General features: G+C 39.7%; 3 protein-coding genes across 6 annotated transcripts; all 3 read right to left on the bottom strand.

The window, feature by feature from the left end:
- Positions 1-821: 821 nt before the first annotated feature.
- Positions 822-2,427, bottom strand: LOC106084018 (ribonuclease P protein subunit p30). The gene is made up of 6 exons (XM_013247414.2): positions 2,276-2,427; positions 2,025-2,212; positions 1,628-1,696; positions 1,285-1,559; positions 1,147-1,226; positions 822-1,086 (listed from the first exon to the last, which is right to left on the bottom strand). The coding sequence occupies exons 1-6, from the start codon at positions 2,364-2,366 to the stop codon at positions 887-889; spliced, it is 903 nt and encodes a 300-aa protein (XP_013102868.2). The 5' UTR covers positions 2,367-2,427; the 3' UTR covers positions 822-886.
- Positions 2,428-4,762: 2,335 nt separating this feature from the next.
- LOC106084015 (oocyte zinc finger protein XlCOF7.1) lies at positions 4,763-16,935 on the bottom strand. Of its 4 annotated transcripts, none has more exons than XM_013247407.2 (4): positions 16,703-16,935; positions 12,928-13,124; positions 8,262-9,438; positions 4,763-5,948 (listed from the first exon to the last, which is right to left on the bottom strand). In XM_013247407.2, exons 3-4 carry the CDS (start codon positions 9,433-9,435, stop codon positions 4,861-4,863), a joined length of 2,262 nt encoding a protein of 753 aa, XP_013102861.2. In that variant the 5' UTR covers positions 9,436-9,438; positions 12,928-13,124; positions 16,703-16,935; the 3' UTR covers positions 4,763-4,860. The 4 variants fall into 4 exon arrangements, with proteins under 4 accessions (XP_013102861.2, XP_013102862.2, XP_013102860.2 ...); XM_013247408.2 differs by lacking the exon at positions 16,703-16,935 and adding an exon at positions 14,755-14,873; XM_013247406.2 differs by lacking the exon at positions 16,703-16,935 and adding an exon at positions 13,457-14,873.
- Positions 16,936-18,237: 1,302 nt separating this feature from the next.
- LOC106084021 (probable cGMP 3',5'-cyclic phosphodiesterase subunit delta) lies at positions 18,238-19,604 on the bottom strand. The gene is made up of 2 exons (XM_059365973.1): positions 18,864-19,604; positions 18,238-18,770 (listed from the first exon to the last, which is right to left on the bottom strand). The coding sequence occupies exon 1, from the start codon at positions 19,447-19,449 to the stop codon at positions 18,970-18,972; it is 480 nt and encodes a 159-aa protein (XP_059221956.1). The 5' UTR covers positions 19,450-19,604; the 3' UTR covers positions 18,238-18,770; positions 18,864-18,969.
- Between the last annotated feature and the right edge of the window lie 379 nt (positions 19,605-19,983).

The following is a 19,983-nucleotide window of genomic DNA, read 5'->3' on the forward strand; positions in this document are numbered from 1 at the left end:
CCGTAGTGAGGCGTTTTTTCTCCGATCTCGTCGTACTAATTTTATTTGCACGAATGTTTATTGCGAAATATGCCGCATTCTATTGGGCAACATAAAAACTAATCACGAAACAATTTTTCGTAAAGTGAACATATTACCTGCCTTGAGACGGGTTCGTTTCGTAGAAGGAAGCAATAAAACCTTAAACACGAGATCATGCAAGCGTAGACGCGAATTAACAGTGATGAGTAATGGACCGGGCTGGCCTCCGAGTGAACTACCGATTCAACTTAAAACTAGGGCTGTTTTATTTTCCATTTTGCTGTTGTATGGTTTGTTGTTTTGGCAAATTTTAGTACGCCTGTAATAGACATATTTCCCCAGACAAATATGGCAACTGAGTTCAAAACTGTACTGGATACGGGCATATTTTATACACCTCACAATTTCAACTCCCGAAAAACGAATCTAATATCAAATTACTGCTTTTAAATGTAAGTTACTGACGAAAAATATTCTAAAAATGTATCTGGAAAGGACTTGATTGTTTATTTATAGCAATACTATGCAAATTTGGCCAAAATACTCGTATAACAAATTTTTTCTTGCAAATTTTTAACTTCTTCATCAACATGGTTATTAAATGAAAAACACTAGTGGATAAAACTCATACATACTAAAAAAAACTGGGCATATGCGCTATATAAAAAAAAGAAGCAATCAGAGGCGCACCGTATAAATTGCAGTTAGACCGGATTTGGTGTAGCTAAACAAAGCTGTGTCATCACAATGGACTAAAAATGACCCATGTGAGTATAATTGAACACTGAAAGTATAACACCTACACTCAATGTTTTGTATTTTAATTAATATTCTGGTTTCAAACCAAAGACAACTTTGATTTATATTAGGAAAGTTTTTTCTTTTTAATTGGTTGTTCCTCCTCATTTTTCTCATCTGACTCAGATGAGCATTTCATAAATGTAATAACATTCACATCATTCTTATCAGCTATATCATCCTCCTCACTTTCAGAGGACGAATCCGAGAATACTATCGGTCCCGACGATTTAACAAACATTATGGTTTTACCCAAACGTCTCGATTCTGAAAAGAGCAATGACTTAATCGTTGAAAAACAAATCGCTCCAACAATTGCAAAATTACCTGCTCTTAGAAATAGTTGTCGACAAAACCGGTCAATGGCACATTTGCCTTGATCTTCAGATAAACCAAATATAAATGATCTGGAAGCATGTAACACTGATTGTAATATAGAGATAACATTAACATTATGCTACTTACAAATTTGCCACATCGTAGGGTCCTCTCAGTTCAAATCTGTTAGTAGCTCCACTGCTAATTATAATACTCTTGGATTTTCCCTTTACAAAATAATTATGGGCTATCTTGATCATATCTTTTCGAAAATTGGAATCTGTAATCAGGGGAGAATATTTAATTTCAAAAAATACACCTTTTTTCACGGCCACTTGATAGGCTTTGCGATTCACAAAGATACGGCCACCAGCCTGAGCATCGAATGTCACAATATCGCCATTGAATGTAGTGCAACAGTGCTGCAAAATAGATGAACATCAAAAATTCATCAATCATTTAAAAATGTATTGAAGTTACAAAGAAATACTGTCAAAGCGGCATCTGTCTTCGGTTGGCCGGCCACCAGATTGTACTTTTTGAGATTTAAGGAATTTCCCTGTAGAAAGAGAAATAAAATAAATCAAAATGAATATAAAAATTCGGAAAATTAAAAAATAATATAAAAGCAATTTCCGATTTGTCTTCCGTGTTCTAATTTAAAACATATATAGTCTACCAATTAACCTACGTTAGGGGTTTTCCTCTCAATATATGGAAGGATAATTTTTGATGGGATATTGCTACAGTGTGATCTATCCAGCTATTGCTGCATTTTTTTTTTGTTGTATGTGTTTTAATGAATTTCTTATGTCCCAGAAATGTCGTCTGCGTAGCTACATTGAGACAATAAGAATTTTCCGTATATTCTTCGTATAACTTCTTACCATGGCATGAGCAACTGCAGCATCTACATAAATAATGGTCAACCGTTGTAATATTTTCAATTTATTTTTATATTCATCTTTCAGCCACTCAATATTAACTGGTTCGGGAAATATATCAGATGAGCGTTTAACATTTTCCTTTTTACTGTGATCAAAAACTTGTTCAATGGCTATTGTCCCATAACCCACTGAAATACGTACATACATATTATAAAAGCATATTCTTTAAAATTTTGGATGCTAATACTTACAATCTACTAATTCAGTGCATATCTCTCTTAAAACCCTTTCATCCTTGTTAAAAGGTATACATAAATCATAAAATCCTTTTGTTTCTTCCATTTGTATTAAATACGATAAGAGCTGTAAACAACACTAATTTTTAATTTATGTTGCACGTGCTGTTTGTTTACAAATACTCGTAGTCAGCTGACATTTGACACACCAATCTTTTGAAAGCTATGGTGTCGACCTAAATGAACTCGTCTTTAAAAACCGGTTGCATTTGGCTCAATTTCGCTACGCGCTTTTAATTTGGCTTTGGTGGCAAAGTATTGTTCCCATATCGATAAGTGCGAAACCGCCCTTGATCGCGTTTGTTTTGTTTTGTAACGGAATTTGTATTGTGTTTGCATTTTCATGACTGGCTGAAATTAATATTGTATTTTCAACAAATATATGTGAAATTGTGGTGTGAATTTGCTTTAAACGATTTTTTAACGGGAATATTCGTATACTATTTTGTTCTACGTGCTTTGGTCGGATTTGGCATGTTGGACATAAATTTTTCCATAATTCAGAGATCTAAAGGAAAAAATTAAATTTTATCTGTTTAAAGAACTTTGGGATAAGCCACTTACTACCCTCCACCAAAGGATGGCCAATGTTGATGGCCTATGTTCACACTGAACAGTACACATATAGGAATGGGTGTAATAATTTCGTTATTCCGTTTGAAACATATTCTTGATGCCAAAACTGCCCACATTTGCCCTCGAACATTCCATTAAGGAACAAGGGCAAACTTCTCACTTTTTCAATGAGTGGTGACCCATTCAGTTTTAAGAGCAATGATAAAGGGCTCCTTTTTATAACCGAGTCCGAGTGCGATACCTCTTTGGGAAGAAGTTTATACAAGGCATAGTACCTCAAAAATGTCAGCATTTGGAGGGGATAGTCACCGCTGAAAATTTTTTTTGATATTCTCGCAATGATTCGAATAAACTCGGTTTTGTAAAATTCGATTTGGACGAAATTTGGCATCTAAAGTTTTTTTATGACTTTCAACAGCCAAATATGGTTCAAAAAGGTTCATAACCTTATATAGCTCCCATATATACCCATCGTCCGAGTTGACTTCTTGAACCTCTAAAAAGCGCAGTTATTATCCTATCTAGCTTTAATTTTGCTCGTAGAGTTTTATTTTGATTCTGCAAATATACGCTTAGTATGATCTAAATCGGTTCATAAACCGATCATCAGATTTGACATCTTCAGCCTCTAGAAGGCGAAATTAATATCCCATTGGGCTGAAATTTTGAACGTGATATTCTGTTATTACTTCTAACAGCCATGACAAGTATGGTCCATAACTTGACAGAGATCTTATAAATTTTAAAAAGTCATACAAAGAACCTATCCCATGCGATCCAGAGTATATGAGATAAGGCCAGGCCGAATTAAGGCGATTTTACTTGTTTAGTATCACAAATATCCACATTGCTTAAATGAACCAAATGGTGCACAAACATATTTAAAGGGTAAGTACAATTTCCTTTTATTTGCTAAGGTGAGGTCAAAACCACCTCCTTTGTAAATTTTTATTTTAAATCATTTTTCTAAAAAATCTTCTGGAAATTCATAAAAATTCTACTTTTTCAAACATGATTTATACCAATAATCGTTCCAAATTTCATGCCGATTTTCATCTACGGGTGTCTGGCATCAGGCTTTGGACAGTTTTGCCTTTCTCACAATGATCGAGAGGATACTGGGTACTGCAGCGGTTCTTGGGTGTTGGGTGTGCGGTAACGAAAATCGCCTTTAGACTAGGGGAGTAGTGAAATTGGGGTGCCTTTTACTTGCTGCACTTTTTCGTTCAGTTTGAATCTATAAACCGTGGACTATGTACCAGGGGTTTCCTTCTTTGTCAGCGAATTAACGTTTTTCGCTGGGCCTTCTGTACACAATGATTGGTCCATATTGAAGAGGATACCGGAACAGGAGTCTTTATGGGGTTCCTTAGAATAAGAGAAATCATAGAGGCTTCTAGGTGAATGTAGGTAGCTTCTTCTAGGCGTAGGTCTTCGCTTGGTAGGATAGACGCTTTCTAAGGATACCGAGGAGTGGAACGGGATTTGTCCTGTGGTGGAGGAAGCACAACTTCGAGTTACTGACCGGTGTCCTGACTAATCGATGTAAAGTCATTTCCTTAACGTCGCGCTAGACGGAGAGAAATGCTGACCTCCGCAGAATTTGTGTGCATGAGTAGAGAGTCGAAATCCTGCAATTGCGGAGAGAAGACATAAATTTGTGGGTGCACATGTGTTTCCATACCAGGCACACAAAACCCCGAAACACATACAAGATCGGACAAGTGGCAAATTCCCTATACTTACCCACATCCTACAAAAAGCCAAGGTTATAAACACATTTCATTGCATTTAAATTTATGAATTTTCATACAGTTCTAAATAGTAGAGCATTTAATTTAAGTTAAAATATGTAGTCTTCATAAAGTAGCACATAAATATTATATAATAATAAAAAGGAATCGATTCCTTTTTTTCTTACACTTGTAAAAAATCTCTTAGAGCTTTTGTTGTGTGAAAAACATTCAATCAATTATATACTCATCACTATCGCTATCTGGCTTATGTTTCGCCATATGTTTCTCCAATTCTATACGGTGTTCAAAATGATCCTTACAGTAACAACACTGATAGATTTCAGTACAACTATTATTGTGCTCCTTGAGGTGCTCGTTGTAAGCATCGATATCATTGAACTGTTGACTGCATTCGCAGCATTCTAAGCAAGCATCCGATATGGAATCATCCTCGTTTGAATCCATATAACTGTCGCTGGAATTATATTTGCTATGGGTTTTCCTAAAAGATCTGCCTGCTTCGGCATCATTTGTGGTCTCCTTCTCGTCATAATCTAGATGGGGATGGGAATCTTTGTGCTCGGTATATTTGAGAAAATCTCGAAATTTCATAGGACATTGCATGCACTTGTACCAACGATCACGTTGATGTGTTACCATATGCTTTTTTAATGTTGAGTATTCACGAAAAGGTTTGCGACACTTGGAACAGCTGAATGGTTTCTCGCCTGTATGTATCATATAGTGACGCTTCAGATTATGACGAGTGCCAAATGCTCGATTGCACAAGGGACAAGCGAATTCCTTGCGGGTAATCATACCCAATTGATTGTGGCCTGGTCTATGTACGGCCGGTATGTTCTCCAATAAACGATGGGTATCTTCAGTATTTGCCACGCTGGCTGAATGCTGTTGCATTCTGTCAACATTTTCTTTAAATTTCTTGGTAGGTATGGTAGTTGAGCTCTTCGCATTTGAACTAGTTGAAAACATGGTTGTTGTTGCTACTGTGCTAGCAGAAGTTGTGGTTACTGGCGATGGGGGTGTCGATGATAGGGTTGTTATACTACTCTCTTCTGGGATTTGATCTCCGTCTTGTTCTTCCTCGCCTCGCTTCATTGCAGCCATTAAAACGACATTTTTCGATTGCATACAGCATTTGAGGCAACGCGTAGAATCGTTTTCGACGGGAGGCATTTCACGACAAACCATGCAAATAAAATTAGGTTCTGCTGCGTGACGTCGACGATGTTTCTTTAGATCACTGAACTCTCTAAATCTACGATCGCACAAATCACAAGCAAAGGGGCGTTCACCTGAAATATTAAAAAAAGGAAAGTTTAAATGAGAGGAGCAACACACTGAAACTGGATAAGTCATAAGCTAAGAATCAAATGGATAAATTGAGGGTCTATTGATATTAGAATAAAGCGTTGTTGTGTTTTATCTTTCATCTGCTTGTTTCTGTTGAATATCCAGATCCAGAAACTCTGCGACTAAGGTGGGGTGTGTCAGGGTTCTGGGTCTGAGACGAGTGGGTCTGACTGGTCAGTTAAATAGGGTACGTGTGGTCCCATGTTACAATCGGGACACACATCCTGCATGTTGGCATCAGTCCTTTCTTAGTAGGAGTTGAGGCGGCTACATCTACCAGATTGTAATTGAGCCAGAACTATTCTGGTGTAACGGCTGCCAATCCCATGGCAGCCGGTTGTACGTACCGGATTGACCCGATGGAATCCTTCATCGGTAAGGGCTGCCGCCTCGGTGTAAAACACACTGCTACAACAACAATCGTTGGAGGTCAATTTTCTCAGGTGGGATGGGTGGCGGTCGTCTTCAAGGACAACATTCACCCGGTAGATATTCATCGTTTCTGCACGAATGTTGTCCAGACCCGCTTTGTATGCCCCTTGAATAAATAAAGGGTAGGAATAAAAGGTAGTTTAGTTCAGTGAACGTCACAGGAGGGCGATAAAATGCCAGTCTTATGGGTAACCGTCATAAATAGCCAATTAACGATCCCTAAGATAGAACACAACACACTGCTACAACAACAATTGTTCATTTAATGGTATAGGCGATTCGATGTAGACCACTCCTACTAAAGCTATTCGACGTATAGACATTCCGTTTAAGTATGAAACATCCACAGCGGCATAGAGACTTATGGCGATAGGATGGAAGTGGATAGAATATAAGACCAAATCCTACGGTCGAAATCATTCGGTCGTTCACAAAGTGGCGTAAGATGGTCTAGTACATACGCCAGATTGCCAAATGTAAATATTTTTACGGACAGTAATTAGGGCAAAAAGAATCTAACCCATGCCGTCCTGAAATGTATTGTCGAGATAGTGTCTACTGTTATAGTATTCCGGACTAATCGGTCTTTGACGGCAACAATTTGCAGAGTTTGTAAGGATGAAGAGGGCGTAAAAGATGCTTGAGCACTTTTTGTGTCATTCCCCTGTAATATCGGGGAAGAGGCTCTGGATTAATAGTGAAAATCTGTCTTGTATTTGAATTCTTTTCTGTCACTCTGCACTATTGAATGGGCCTAGAATGACTGACTGAAAGAAACTCTCACCGATGATAACTCTTCTCTGGTTCAATTGGCTTCTATCGTTGTCATACGCATTGGTTCTCATTCACTCAGTATTTAAGCAAGGTCCGGTGCCACCCGCGCTCTCTCCTTGGCTATCCACTCGATACCGCTGATTGTAAGCGACTGCAGTCGTAGCTACTCCTTATGGAATATTCCACTATCAACAACCTGTGAACGTAATGACGATGGACACCATAATAATCTGAGCTCAGAGTTCCAACCCGTGTGGTGCTCATAGTCACCCCGAGGCGGGAGTTCCATCTTTTTTTCATTCAACTGTTTGCTATTCAATGTAATGCTGTGACAGCCTATCCGTATTATTCTGTGCTTTTTTTTAACACAAAGGAACTAAGGAAGAAATAAGACGACAAAAGTCTTTAGGGGAAGAGCTAAAGAAAGGCCAACGTGGGGGGTACTTAAAAAAATGCCAACGGCGATTATGCCTTTATTAATGAAGGCGTCATTTGTGCTGTTTTCACCGATGTAAAACTTCTCTTTTGGTCTAGGCTGGGATATTGACAAAGAGCTCTCTACGGTGAGGTCTTATTCTAGTCAGCTACATCAAGCCTCTACGGTAGTTCAGAATTTTCGCATTTTCGGTACAAAAGTTACTTGACCCTCTCTCAGTCCTCCCCGTTCAGAAAATGTTGAATACCCGTCAACAAGGACGGAGTCCCCTGGTACGTAATGCGCTGCGCCGTATATAACATACCGCCACTCTACAGCACCAGTGACCGCTGGACGGAAGAGAATCTAAAGAGAATCTAAACACCTCCTTGCTCCAGAGATCAGTGCCGCCGCTGTATCTTTTACCCTCTCGTTCACTGTGGGGGGAAGTGCCAGTAGCGTCTAGAGCCCGGCATCTCTCTCAGGGTTTTCGGGTATTTAGGGAGCACCATAGTAGCATGGGGAGGGGTTGAAATCCACAACATCTGTTCAAGCTAACCTAACCTAAGTTTCTGGAAGCTTTAGTTATATCTTTTATCCCCAGGTATTTAAAAAATTTTAAATTTGTACTTACCAGTATGAATCATCATGTGACGCCTTAAGTTATAACTGGATTGCACCTTTTTGCCACAAAGGAAACACTCAAAGAAAACTCTTTCCCTTTGTCCTTCATATTCTTCCCAACGAGCCAGTAAATGGTCATTTGCAAATTCGTTACTAATCTTCGCAAAGTGTTTTGAACGGTTTAAAACTTGAAGATTACTACCACGATGTACTAAAGACCTTTCCACCAATAAGGAATTAGAATTGTCATCTTCATCATCGTCACAATCCAATTCGCAGCTGACAGCTGCCAATGGTAAAGTCTCTCCATCGTCGTCATCATCATCCTCCACGTCTTCGATGCTTTCATTCTCAACAGACAATTCATCGTCACTACTGTCATCCAACAAATTAATTTCAGCTATAATTCTATGATTGGAGGGCAAGGACTTAGACTTTTTTGTCTGATTTTGCGTTACTGTTGCAGTTGTCTGACAAGGCTGCGAAGTGGGTGGAGTCTCCGAAGGTTTTGGTATCAGGCTGATGTTCAAAGACTTAGCATGGCGGTTGGCAAAATTTAGATCAATGCCGGGATTGGTTCTCGATTTTGCAGCGAGGTTCAATTCAGCTTGCTCCTTGATCTGTTTCAATTTTTCCCTTTCATTTTCGTCATCCAGTTCAATAATTTCATACACAATTGGTCGGCTATATTGTTCCCCCTTTGATGCAGCAGCTACAACATGTGTTACCTTTGCCTCATTTTGATAGGATTTTCGTTGCTTCATAAGGTGTTGTTGACCGAACTTCATGAGATATTGTTTGACCTTTTCGTCATCAATTGATACAAATTCTGGCTGATCCTCTGCCGCCATTGGGGCAGTGGCATTTGTATTGTAGTTACCCGCAGGCAGTGGCAATAGAGGTGGCGGTGTTTGCAGAGTTGTTGTTGGCGGCAAGCAGCAAGTTTGTAAATTACAACAATAACCCACAGTACATTCGGCACAAGAAGCAGCAGATAGCGGACATTCATTGTTGGTGTAAGACGTTGCAATTTGTTGTGGTGGCGTATTTGTTTTATTGTATCCCCCAGTGCCATTACGCTGCTGCAGTTGTCGATGTGGTTCGACTATCTGTATGGAGGGATGTGCGGATGAGGTACCAGCTACTGGAGTTGGTGAACATTTTACTTTCATAACAATTTCCATGGGCTGAAAGAGAAAATAAATAATTTTGAATTAGGTGCCTGTCTTTAACTTAGCATTAGCACGCTCAAGAATGAATATACCAGCCACTATTTGATGGAGGGCATACTTATCTCATCATTACATTTGTAACACCTTATAAAATCGATCTGTGTCTACCTCTCAATACAAGTAGCACCCTAGCAATATGAAAACACTTATGTATTAAATCAGATAGAAACTTACTATTGGACTATTGTAGGGAGTATAAAGTCAATATCTGTTCATGGTTATTGGAGTTGATGTGTTAGGTGCACTTGACATCCTAATTTTAAGAAAAATCCGCAAAATATGAAACTTGTAGGTGTTCCATAATCAAATCGGTTGTTGGGTTTATATGGGGGCTATATCCTTTTTATTATAGAGGCTGTTCTGAAGGTGCCGAAAGCAAATACACTAGAGGAAATTCAACTCTTTTTGGGAAAGGCTTCGTACTATAGACTATTTATACCGAATTTGGCGACCCGCGAAATGCCGCTAAGGGATCTTGTAGAGTCAAAAAAGCTTTGGATGATATATTCAATGACAACTTTCATATTTTAGTGTAACCGCAATTTTTAGAGGCGTATGTTGGCGACGTCGGTCGCGATGTCGGTAAGACAGGACTTGGCGCAGTGTTACTACACCGGGATGTAATTGGAATGGCAACGCAAATTACTTGTCTCGCTACTTTGTGTACTGGCCGAGAACTGATTCGGATATTAAGGGAATGCGAAAATGGGGAGAGTGTAGCAAAAGGTCGAGAAAGGCGACGGAGCATCATTTGAAGTACCCGAGAGGCCATGAGGACGCCTGCTCATGGATTATGCGGGGTCATTTCAAGGCATGATGCTATTGATAGTGAGTGACGCGTACAGTAAATGGCTGAAGGTGACCAGCTCGATAACAGCTGCCACGGCACGGGGTAACTATGAGCACTACAAGCCATGTAGTGCTCATGATTTTTACATTGTGTTCATATTTATTATGAGAAGCTCTGCCGAGAGCTACCAGGTTGAGCGTTCACAGGTTGAGAATAGTGGAAAGTTTCGTAGAGATATGGAATAGCTGCAAATACAGGCGCTGGCAATCAGCGTTTTCGAGTGAAGAACTTAGTGGGTGGCACAAGCTCTTTCTTACTGAGTGTCTGTGGTACTCGATATCACAAGGCGAATCATTGGGTCTTTAAAAAACCAATGGGCTGCTACAACTGAATTGGTAGATGATGCATTTCCGTAGTATGGGGTGCCGAAAACGTTTGTAAGAGAAAATAGTACCAACTTCTTGTCCGTGGGGATCAACAAACAACGCTGCCAATGACCAGGCTGAGAGTAGATTTAAAGGCGGCTTTGAAGGCTCTGTATGCAACAAACCAGACTACAGAAAAATATCAATGAATGTCTCAGGCAATTTAAAAGTGACAGGTATATTTTTGGAACGGCAGTCGAGGAAGTGACCCGACTTTGAGTAGCCAGAAAGTATCCTAGAACATAAAAAGTGGAAGAAAATTTGGAATGGGCAAAGAATGGGTTATGCCACTTGTCTTGGGTTATGTCTCTTGTCAACAGCCCATTGAGGAAATAAATGAAAGGTTGTATTATAAAGAAGCTGAGCCCATAATGCTCATGAAACGAGTTACTAATGGCACCGAGAAGAGAATGGGGAAGATGGTTCAAGAGGGCAAGTACGACGAAATTACCAAAGCTTGGGCTTCGATAATCAAGATTGTCTGACAGCACAGCACCATCAACAGGAAGGATTGGATCCAAAAAGTGTGTAAACAAATGCAAACATCTTCTACGTTTTGAAAGCGATGATTCGAATATTCAACAAAATTGCAACACATCGAAATATCCATTTCCGAACCTATAAAGTATCTATATTCTTGATCTGCGTAAAAATCTAAGACGATCTAGCCATATCAGCCCGTCCGCCTGTTTGTTGAAATTACGCTACAGTCTTTAAAAATAGAGATATTGAGCTGAAATTTTGCACAAATTATTTTTTTGTCCAAAAGCAGGTTAAGTTCGAAGATGGGCTATATCGGACTATATCTTGATATAGCCCCCATATAGACCGATCCGCCGATTTAGGGTCTTAGGTCCATAAATGTTAGGCCCTTCGACATTCTTCTTCAATTTGGCTCAGATCGGTCCAGATTTGGATATAGCTGCCATATAGAACCATTCGCCGATTTAGGGCCTTAGGCCCATAAAAGCCAAATTTATTATCCGATTTTGCCAAAATTTGGGACAGTGTTAGGCCCTTCGACACCCATCTTCAATTTGGCCCAGATCGGTCCAGGATTGAATATAGTGGCATATAGACCGATCTGTCGATTTAAGGTTTTGGGCCCATAAAAGGCGCATTTATTGTCCGATTTCGCCGAAATTTGGGATAGTTAGTTGTGTTAGGCTCTTTGACATTTTTCTGCAACTCGGCCCAAATCGGTCTAGATTTGGATATAGCTGCCATATAGACCGATATCTCGATTTAAAGTCCTGGCCCGATAAAAGGCGCATTTTTAATCCGATTTCAATGAAATTTGACACAGTGACTTATGTTTGGCTTTTCGACATCCGTGTCGCATATGGTTCCGATCGGTTTATTTTTAGATATAGCTACTTAAAAGACCATTATTTTGTTATGCACGATTGAGCAATGACTTGTACTTATTAGTATTTGGTCCAAATCGGAACATATTTCAATATAGCTGCTATGTATTTTTCACCGTATTTTGACCAAAGGTGTTTTACATATATACCTGAGATGGGTGGCCCGGTCGAACTTAATGCCTTTTTACTTGTTTTAAAATGCATTGGCAACTCTTGTACCACATGTGGCTGCCCTTCACCACAAATGAGGCAGTTTTGTTTGTTTACGTATCCATTTAGCTAAAGCCTCATCGTTGAAAACATTTTTTTAATTGTCCGAGAGCATGAATTTTCAACAATTTACACACATGAAATGGCAGAGTATACTGAACACTTTCCAACTAGAGGACGTTTGAGCACAATTATCAACCACCCCAAAAAAACTTTACTCACAAAAAAAAAAACATCCCAAAGTTTACTAGGAGTTAAAAATATACATAGTATTCTTATTACAGTATAACACTTTGAACAGGGTTTTTGAACGTGCTAAAGTGATTCTACCTTCATTCCCTTTATTATATGTGAATGTAAAATTGCCAAAAGTAAGACATGTTTCTAACCGTTCGCCAATATTCCTTTAAGATTCTAGTACAAAATCTATGCGAATGCTTAAGAACTCTTTAAATAACGAGCTCCTCAACTAGGTCTGCAATCCCACGTTGTTCATATGTATCCATGGCATTCTAACCAGATTTTAAATTTTGAAAGTCAAAGCAATGGTGATCCCACAAAACACATTTATTACAATTTATGCTACCACACTATTACAAAGGATTTTTCTTAAATATCATAAATATTTTAGTAAATTCTACACCATACTTACTTGGTATTTGAGGATGTTTTTGCACCAGAAAAAAAATGTTTGCAAATTTCACGGCTAACAATAACAAAAACAAACTCTGGGTGAAGAAAATTAGCGAGTTTTCTTTAATGGTTGTTTTCCAGCAACTCTCTAAAACCCAACTGGATTTCACTGCGTCACCGTCACCACACAAAACGCTAACAATGGAGATGCACATACTGAAAAAAAAAAAACAAAACGCAAGAAACAGCTCAAAATAATTGGAAAAATACTAAATAAGAAAACAAAATCGTGAAAAAACACAGTTGTTTTACTCGGCTAAGCAGCACTCGACAATGGGGCACACACAGCGCAACAACAATAACAACAACAAGACAAACCACAATATAGCCAGAGCGAGCCCAGAGTTACAGGCGCACATACACACAAACGTAGTACGAATTTTTGCTCGACAACGGACTTTAGGTGGTCGTGCTGCCATTGTCATCGTTGCTGCCGCTGCCAGGTTTTTATTATTGTTGTTGTTTTGTTAAGCAGTGTGATCACGAACCACAAACTGGAATCACAGGCCACAGCAGGCACTTATTCAGACAGGCAACGATGGAGTCAAGAGCCACACCAACGACACCCAACCCCTTTGCGTCGTTGTCGACAGGAAGACGGCAAATAACGAGTTAGTGACGAAGTCTATAGTAGGAAGGCAATGGGGAAGACCAAGGGGCATGATGGAGTAGGCGCTCGGCTTGACGCTCGCTCGAAGAAGCAATGCACGAGAAGGCTCACGATTTTTTCAAACCTAAATTTAAAATGCTTCAAGCTAAATTATTAAAACGAGCGAATGAACGAAAAAACCCACAGCACCAGCAACATCATCAACCAGAGTGCCGGCGCCGTCACCTCACCGCCACATGGAATCAACGACATACCGTCGAGGTTTTTCAAATTAATGTGAAGTCACCCAAGCAAAACTCAGACCCATCTCAAGTGAAGAGCAGAAAATGTAACGGCAATAACCACGCCATCCATGAAAGGTAGACGAAGTATGTACTCACGAACAGGTAAAGCCAGCCATTGCAGGGGCAGGCACTCTCGTGTGTTCGACTTTTATTTTGCCGTGCCATATTAACCATACTCGTATACAAACCAAAAAAAAAATTCAACACCACCAACGGCGACTTCAACGACAATCACCATCTCCTCTTGAAATAACTCCCCCCTCCACTATTGGCCATTTGCGAGTTGAGCAGGCGTTAGCCCCACACAACTCACATACACGTTATTTTGAATTTAAGCCACAACAAGAAACCAAAAAGAAAAAATTTATTCATCAATTGCGTGTTTTGAGTTTTCTTTGGGCACTGCTCCTCCTCAGTCGAAAACCAGCAGCAAAAAAAAAGTAACGCAAAAAAAATTGACCGAACTGGGCAGAATTCCCCAAATCCAAAAGCAATCAAACGAGCACCGAAACCACATCCATCTTAATTATTAACAAACTCTTAGCAATTGTTGAAAAACTGAGACAATGCCAAAATCGCAAGCTTAGATGTTGTCAGCAGCGGCAGCAGCAGAAGCTATTTGTGTGTGCTGTGCGCCTTCACTTTGATTTGTGGGCAAGGGATTCTATGGAGGAGAGTAAGCGCAAGGTTTCTGCCGGTTTTGCTCGATTAAGTTTCTAGCATCGAGTATCTGAGGCGCGAGCTCGATCTAAGCTTGGCCTGTGTTGTGTGTTCCGTGTTCCTTTCCTTTTTACAACTTTTCTTCTTATTGTTGTTGTTGTGAATTCTCTCTCTCACTCTCTGAACCTCTCTTTCAACCGCTATTATTAAGCAGGTTTCTGCTTGTTATTACCTCCTCTTTTGTCTATCTGTTTGCATGGCAAAGAGGCTAAGAAATCTCAGATTCTTTACTCGTGGGATAGATTTGTAGCATTTGTTTTTATTTTTACGTTTATCTTGGCTTTTTGTTTTTTTATACCATTTTGTTTAGAAATGAAGTAAAGAGAGATTTACACTGGTGTCGATAAGTTGGTATACGAATGCTTTTGTTTAGAAAAAGTAAAAATTGTCCGGGTAGTTAAACAGGTGACGTGTATCGTGTGGTCCCTGGTTACAATCGGGACATACATCTTGCACGTCAGCATCAATCCTTGCTCTGTAGGAGTTGAGGCGGCTGCATCTGCCGGAACGTAATTGAGCCAGAACTATTGGGTTGCCCAAAAAGTAATTGCGGATTTTTTAAAAGAAAGTAAATGCATTTTTAATAAAACTTAGAATAAACTTTAATCAAATATACTTTTTTTACACTTTTTTTCTAAAGCAAGCTTAAAGTAACAGCTGATAACTGACAGAAGAAAGAATGCAATTACAGAGTCACAAGCTGTGAAAAGATTTGTCAACGCCGACTATATGAAAAATCCGCAATTACTTTTTGGGCAACCCAATAGCTTGCCGGGGGAGGTCAATTTCTTCAGGTGCAATGGGAGGCGGTCGTTCTCCAAGGACTACATTCAAACGGTAGCCATTTACCGCATCTGCTATCGTGAGGGCTCTGGGCGGTGGATATCTATCCACAAGATGATGATTTGGATGGTCTTTGCGACAACAGCCCAAAAGGTATTGCTAAGACAGCATGTAGTTATGTCCACATGAGAACTGAGGAGACATCCCGTCGCAGTTCAGAGGGCGGCATTCTGACAGATCTGAATATTATTCCACTGCGTGTCACAAAGTTGACGAGACCACACTGGCGCTGCATAACTTACCACAGACCGGCCAATTGCTTTGTATGTGGTCAACAAGGTTTCTTTGTCTGCACCCCAAGTGCTGTCAGCAAGTGACGCCAAGTATTTTGGGACACTTGATGGTCGGAATTATTTCTCCATCGACCATCACAGTCAGCTCAGTATTCACCTCACGCGTATTTGTAGTGAACAATGTGGCTAAAGATTTGGTGGCACCGAAATATGAGGCAAGTTCGTTGAGGTAGACGTTCAACCTATCGCAGATGTCAACAACGGGTGGGGGGCCTGATGCCATGATCGTATAATCGTCCGCATATGATACGATCTCTATACCGTTTGGAGGATAGGTAGAGGTTAAATAGTGCCGGAGATGTCACCCCACCTTGGGGAACTCCCTATTTCACTCTACGGTGTTTCGACTTCTTATCCCTAAATTTCCTAAGCGTTTCAGGCCTGGCTGGAGAGACGTGATGGCGATGTCCATGGCATTGTTGTAGCATGGCTGACCGTGTCGAATGCCTTCGATAGGTTCAGCGCCATGAGGACCGTCCTTTCACATGGCCTGGGCTGATTGAAGTCACGGCAAATGTGTGCGGTGATGGCATGCAAAGTTGTTGTCTTGCTATGCAGTCTTCGAAATCCATGTTGATGCTCGGCGAATGGAATTTCTCCTAGGAGGCTCGGGAGAAGTAATGCCTCAAGCGTCTTTGCCACTGGTGAGAGAAGAGAGATGGGTCTTTATGAACCCCCCAAACTCGGGTCCTTTCCAGGCTTCAGTAGCGACATCACTCTGCCCATTTTCCAGATGAAATGGCGGAGTATATGGAACGCTTTTTATTTCCCCAGATGACGTTTGGTCACAATTATCACCCAGTGCTGCCTCCCTGAAAAGCTTAACTCATAAAAAATCCCCCTTAACTTGCATGCAGGGCTAGCAATTCTTGGCATACTCCCCTTGAGAAACAAGGTCATTCTGGTGCCTTGGGGAAATGATAAGGGATGTTCCTGTTGTGTCTTAAACCATTTATCGTTGGTTGATATTCTGTTAATTTTTACCTTTACTAATCGCCTTAGAGAGTAAGGTGAATAGATGAGTTAGTTGGTTTGGTCACTTGTCCTAGGGGTGATAATCCGCCACAGCCCTGACCCTCATTAATTACTGCGGCTGAGTCTGACCTCTTGTTTCTTGGCAATTTCGAATAAAATCAAATTTTCATGGAAAATTTTGTGCAGCGTTTTTAGATTTTACCACGTAGTGGTCTTAAGAGGAGAAGAGGGTAGAAGGCAGTTGTTATGTTGGATGATCGATTTTCTTAAATGCCAAACTCCTACAAGTTAATGCAGGGGTTCTAGGTTTTTGTTAACTTTGTCTCAAAAGAAGATGAGTAGCGTGTGTAGTTACTGAGAGGTCTTTTGAAGGAGGATAGGGCGAAAATACTCAGGATGCACTGAGTCTACGGGCTTGAACTCCAGAATAGCTGACATCGTTCACGTAAAGAAGGAAACTAAAAGTTCCAAAGGGACCGGTCATGGATTAGATTGGACAGCGGAGACTGGGTCGATTCCCACTTCACGGTCTCTGATCTCACGACGGGCTTTAGAAAGAGGTATTCTCCGCAGAATTATAGATTTGTTGATCTTGTAAGCTAGATGATGGGCCCCGAGGGAGGTGTTGAATATCAAACTCGATCTAATGATGGACTGTATGTAGGGCGACAAAGATCGGAACGGGTTGACTATAAGCACCATAGGGGTTGAAACTCTAAGCGGCAGTCTGTGTGATGTTCATCGCCATCACGAGAAGCATCTAGAAGGCATCTACCGGGAGTATGCATAGGTTGTGGATAGTGGAATCCTCCATACGGAGTAGCTGCAACTGCAGTTGCGGACAATTAGCGGTATCGAGTGGAGAGTCTCAGTGAGAGCCACCATTTTGCAGAGGCGATAAATAACCAATGGCTTCCATGTTCCTGCGACGATCTGTACTTTGGACCGGAACGAGCCTGCTCACCTACAGGAGCTTAATGAGGATCGTCAGCTCCACATACAAATGTGGTTACAACAACAACCTGATACGCGATTGAAGGTACAATATCCCTAGTAATAGAATATACGTAGATGGTTGGACCATGTGGGCTGCGAGGTGTACTCTGAAAAACTAGAAGGTAACCCGCTTATTGATGTGTGTATGGGCGGAGATCCTGAACTGACTTACACATTCCGGGAAAGTGAATAACAACCAGATATACCTATAATGAGAAATGACTATTTCTGCAGAGGCTCTGAGGACATCGCGTATACTGTAGAACATGTGATGTTTTCGTGTCTCGCACATTCCACATTAACTTCATATTTCTTTAAATAATTATTTGTTTGAATTAGCGAATGTAAATTTAAGAGATTAAAACGGGTTTTTTTGATTTAAAGGTAAGAAGTGAAAAGTATAGTGTTTCCTTGTTCCTATGAAGTCCTAAAATGTTAAATGAGTCGAATTGCAGACAACCATTATAACTTCCCACACGAAAATTATTTTTGAAGGCTAAGGAAATCACATGAAAATATCTAGCCTTTCAATTCAAACCAAACAAATATATTTGGGTTAACAGAAAATTGCATTTGTTTTTATTTACTTTTTTTTTTTGTTTAAATCATATTAGTATTATGAAAACAAATGTTTTTTTTAATACAATGTATAAATAAAACATACATACTTATGTATATGGCATATTAATATTAAAATTATTATATTTATCTAGAATTATTGCTTATTTTAATAGCAGGATTAGAAATGAGAGATGCTAACTAAACGCGAAAGAAGAACACCTAACACAATTGAGATTGTCCCAATGAGGGAGCAGCGGCAGCGCAGCAATAATAATTTCTATTTTCAAGAAATGCAACAATTTTTTTGTTTTAAATATAGTCACACACATTTAGCGCAATACTTATTTAGTGTTTGTGTGTGTATGTGTGGGTGTTTTAGTTTTGTGTATAAACCATAAATATAAATAGTTAAAAAGAAATGCTTAACAATTTCATTAGTGTCCATACCGGAGACAAACATGCGAACATTCATTCGTTCCCAGTGGCATTGGGAATAGCTCCAAAAATTCAACGATTTTTTCTTAAAAAAAATGAAATATAACGAATGAGAAAATATGTTTTGTGTGTGGGCTGAGAAAGAGTATGGTTGATTAGTTGTTGTAAAATAATTTACTTTTGAGTTAAAAGATGGCATATATTTCAGCTTGACTTTATTATGAGCAGCAGCCAGTTGTTGTTATATTCATCGTCGTCGTCGTCGAGGTCACTTGAGAAGCTGTCTATATGTAGTAAAGTCGTACCACAGATTTGGTGATGAGGGTATCGTTGTCATAGAAACTGGTTTGAATAGTGACGTTGCCGTTCAGAACTTTGGCAGGCATCATTTGTGACTCAGGCGCGGCTTCTATGGTAGATTGCCATGTATTTGTTGTATTCGCTCCAACCCAACCCATTTCAAAAAACCACTCCTCCATAATGCGGCCTTTAAAGAGTACTTTTTGATCTAAACGAAAGTTTTCCATCGCCTCAATGGTGCTAAAGTTGATTTCTCTTGATACCGCTCTCAGATCCAAAATTTTGACCGGTACTCGTGCTTCATGTTCGACATCGGGCGAGGAGAAATCTTTGTTTTCCTGCCAAATAACCTTTCCCGTATCAGCATCGCGTAAAATCATATAGTTTATTTGAAAACCCTTCTGTATGCGATCGCCCCTGTCAAATGCTTCACTGGAATTTGTGCTTGCATCATCGGAACCCATTTTCTCCACTTTGGTAAAATTTTATTGTAGCCAAAAAAAAAACAATAATTACTTTTAATTACTGTTTAAAGGTATAGTATTTTTAAAGTGGCTTGGTGGTTGCTTGTAAGAAAAAAAAAGACTGGACAATATACACAGATAGATGGTCTGTCAGAAACAGCTGATTGATTTGTAAATATCGAAAACAGTATTGCCGTATCAATTTAAAGTAGTTATTCTATAACGTACCCCTTACACTATGAAATTGAAAAGTTTTTTCGTGAGTGAAGATGCTTTTACATGATGAACTTTAGGGTTGGTATTCTATTCTGCTTTAAGCTGAATATTTTGTTGAGATTTTAATGCGGAATGCTGTCAAACTCCAATAAAAAACGTCGGCGAAACGCTCGAGGAAAATAGGTGAACAGGTACTACTTTGTTTATAGTGAGGAAAATGTCAAAAAGAAATTTTAGTGGCAACGTTTGACATCATTGTCGGCATCATTTTTGATGCCATATTACCAAAATGCAGATATAAAACGTCTTTTGATATGA

This window comes from Stomoxys calcitrans, chromosome 3 (genome assembly GCF_963082655.1).
Source record: "Stomoxys calcitrans chromosome 3, idStoCalc2.1, whole genome shotgun sequence".
Taxonomy (NCBI): domain Eukaryota; kingdom Metazoa; phylum Arthropoda; class Insecta; order Diptera; family Muscidae; genus Stomoxys; species Stomoxys calcitrans.

Excerpts from the sequence above, each read along its gene's own strand:
- LOC106084021 (XM_059365973.1), bottom strand. The coding sequence starts at position 19,449 with ATGGGTTCCGATGATGCAAGCACAAATTCCAGTGAAGCATTTGACAGG.
- LOC106084015 (XM_013247407.2), bottom strand. The coding sequence starts at position 9,435 with ATGGAAATTGTTATGAAAGTAAAATGTTCACCAACTCCAGTAGCTGGT. Across the intron at positions 5,949-8,261 it reads TCACATGATGATTCATACTG|GTGAACGCCCCTTTGCTTGT; the intron begins GTAAGTACAAAT and ends TTAATATTTCAG.
- LOC106084018 (XM_013247414.2), bottom strand. The coding sequence starts at position 2,366 with ATGGAAGAAACAAAAGGATTTTATGATTTATGTATACCTTTTAACAAG. Across the intron at positions 2,213-2,275 it reads ATGCACTGAATTAGTAGATT|TGGGTTATGGGACAATAGCC; the intron begins GTAAGTATTAGC and ends TACGTATTTCAG. Across the intron at positions 1,560-1,627 it reads AGACAGATGCCGCTTTGACA|CACTGTTGCACTACATTCAA; the intron begins GTATTTCTTTGT and ends TCTATTTTGCAG.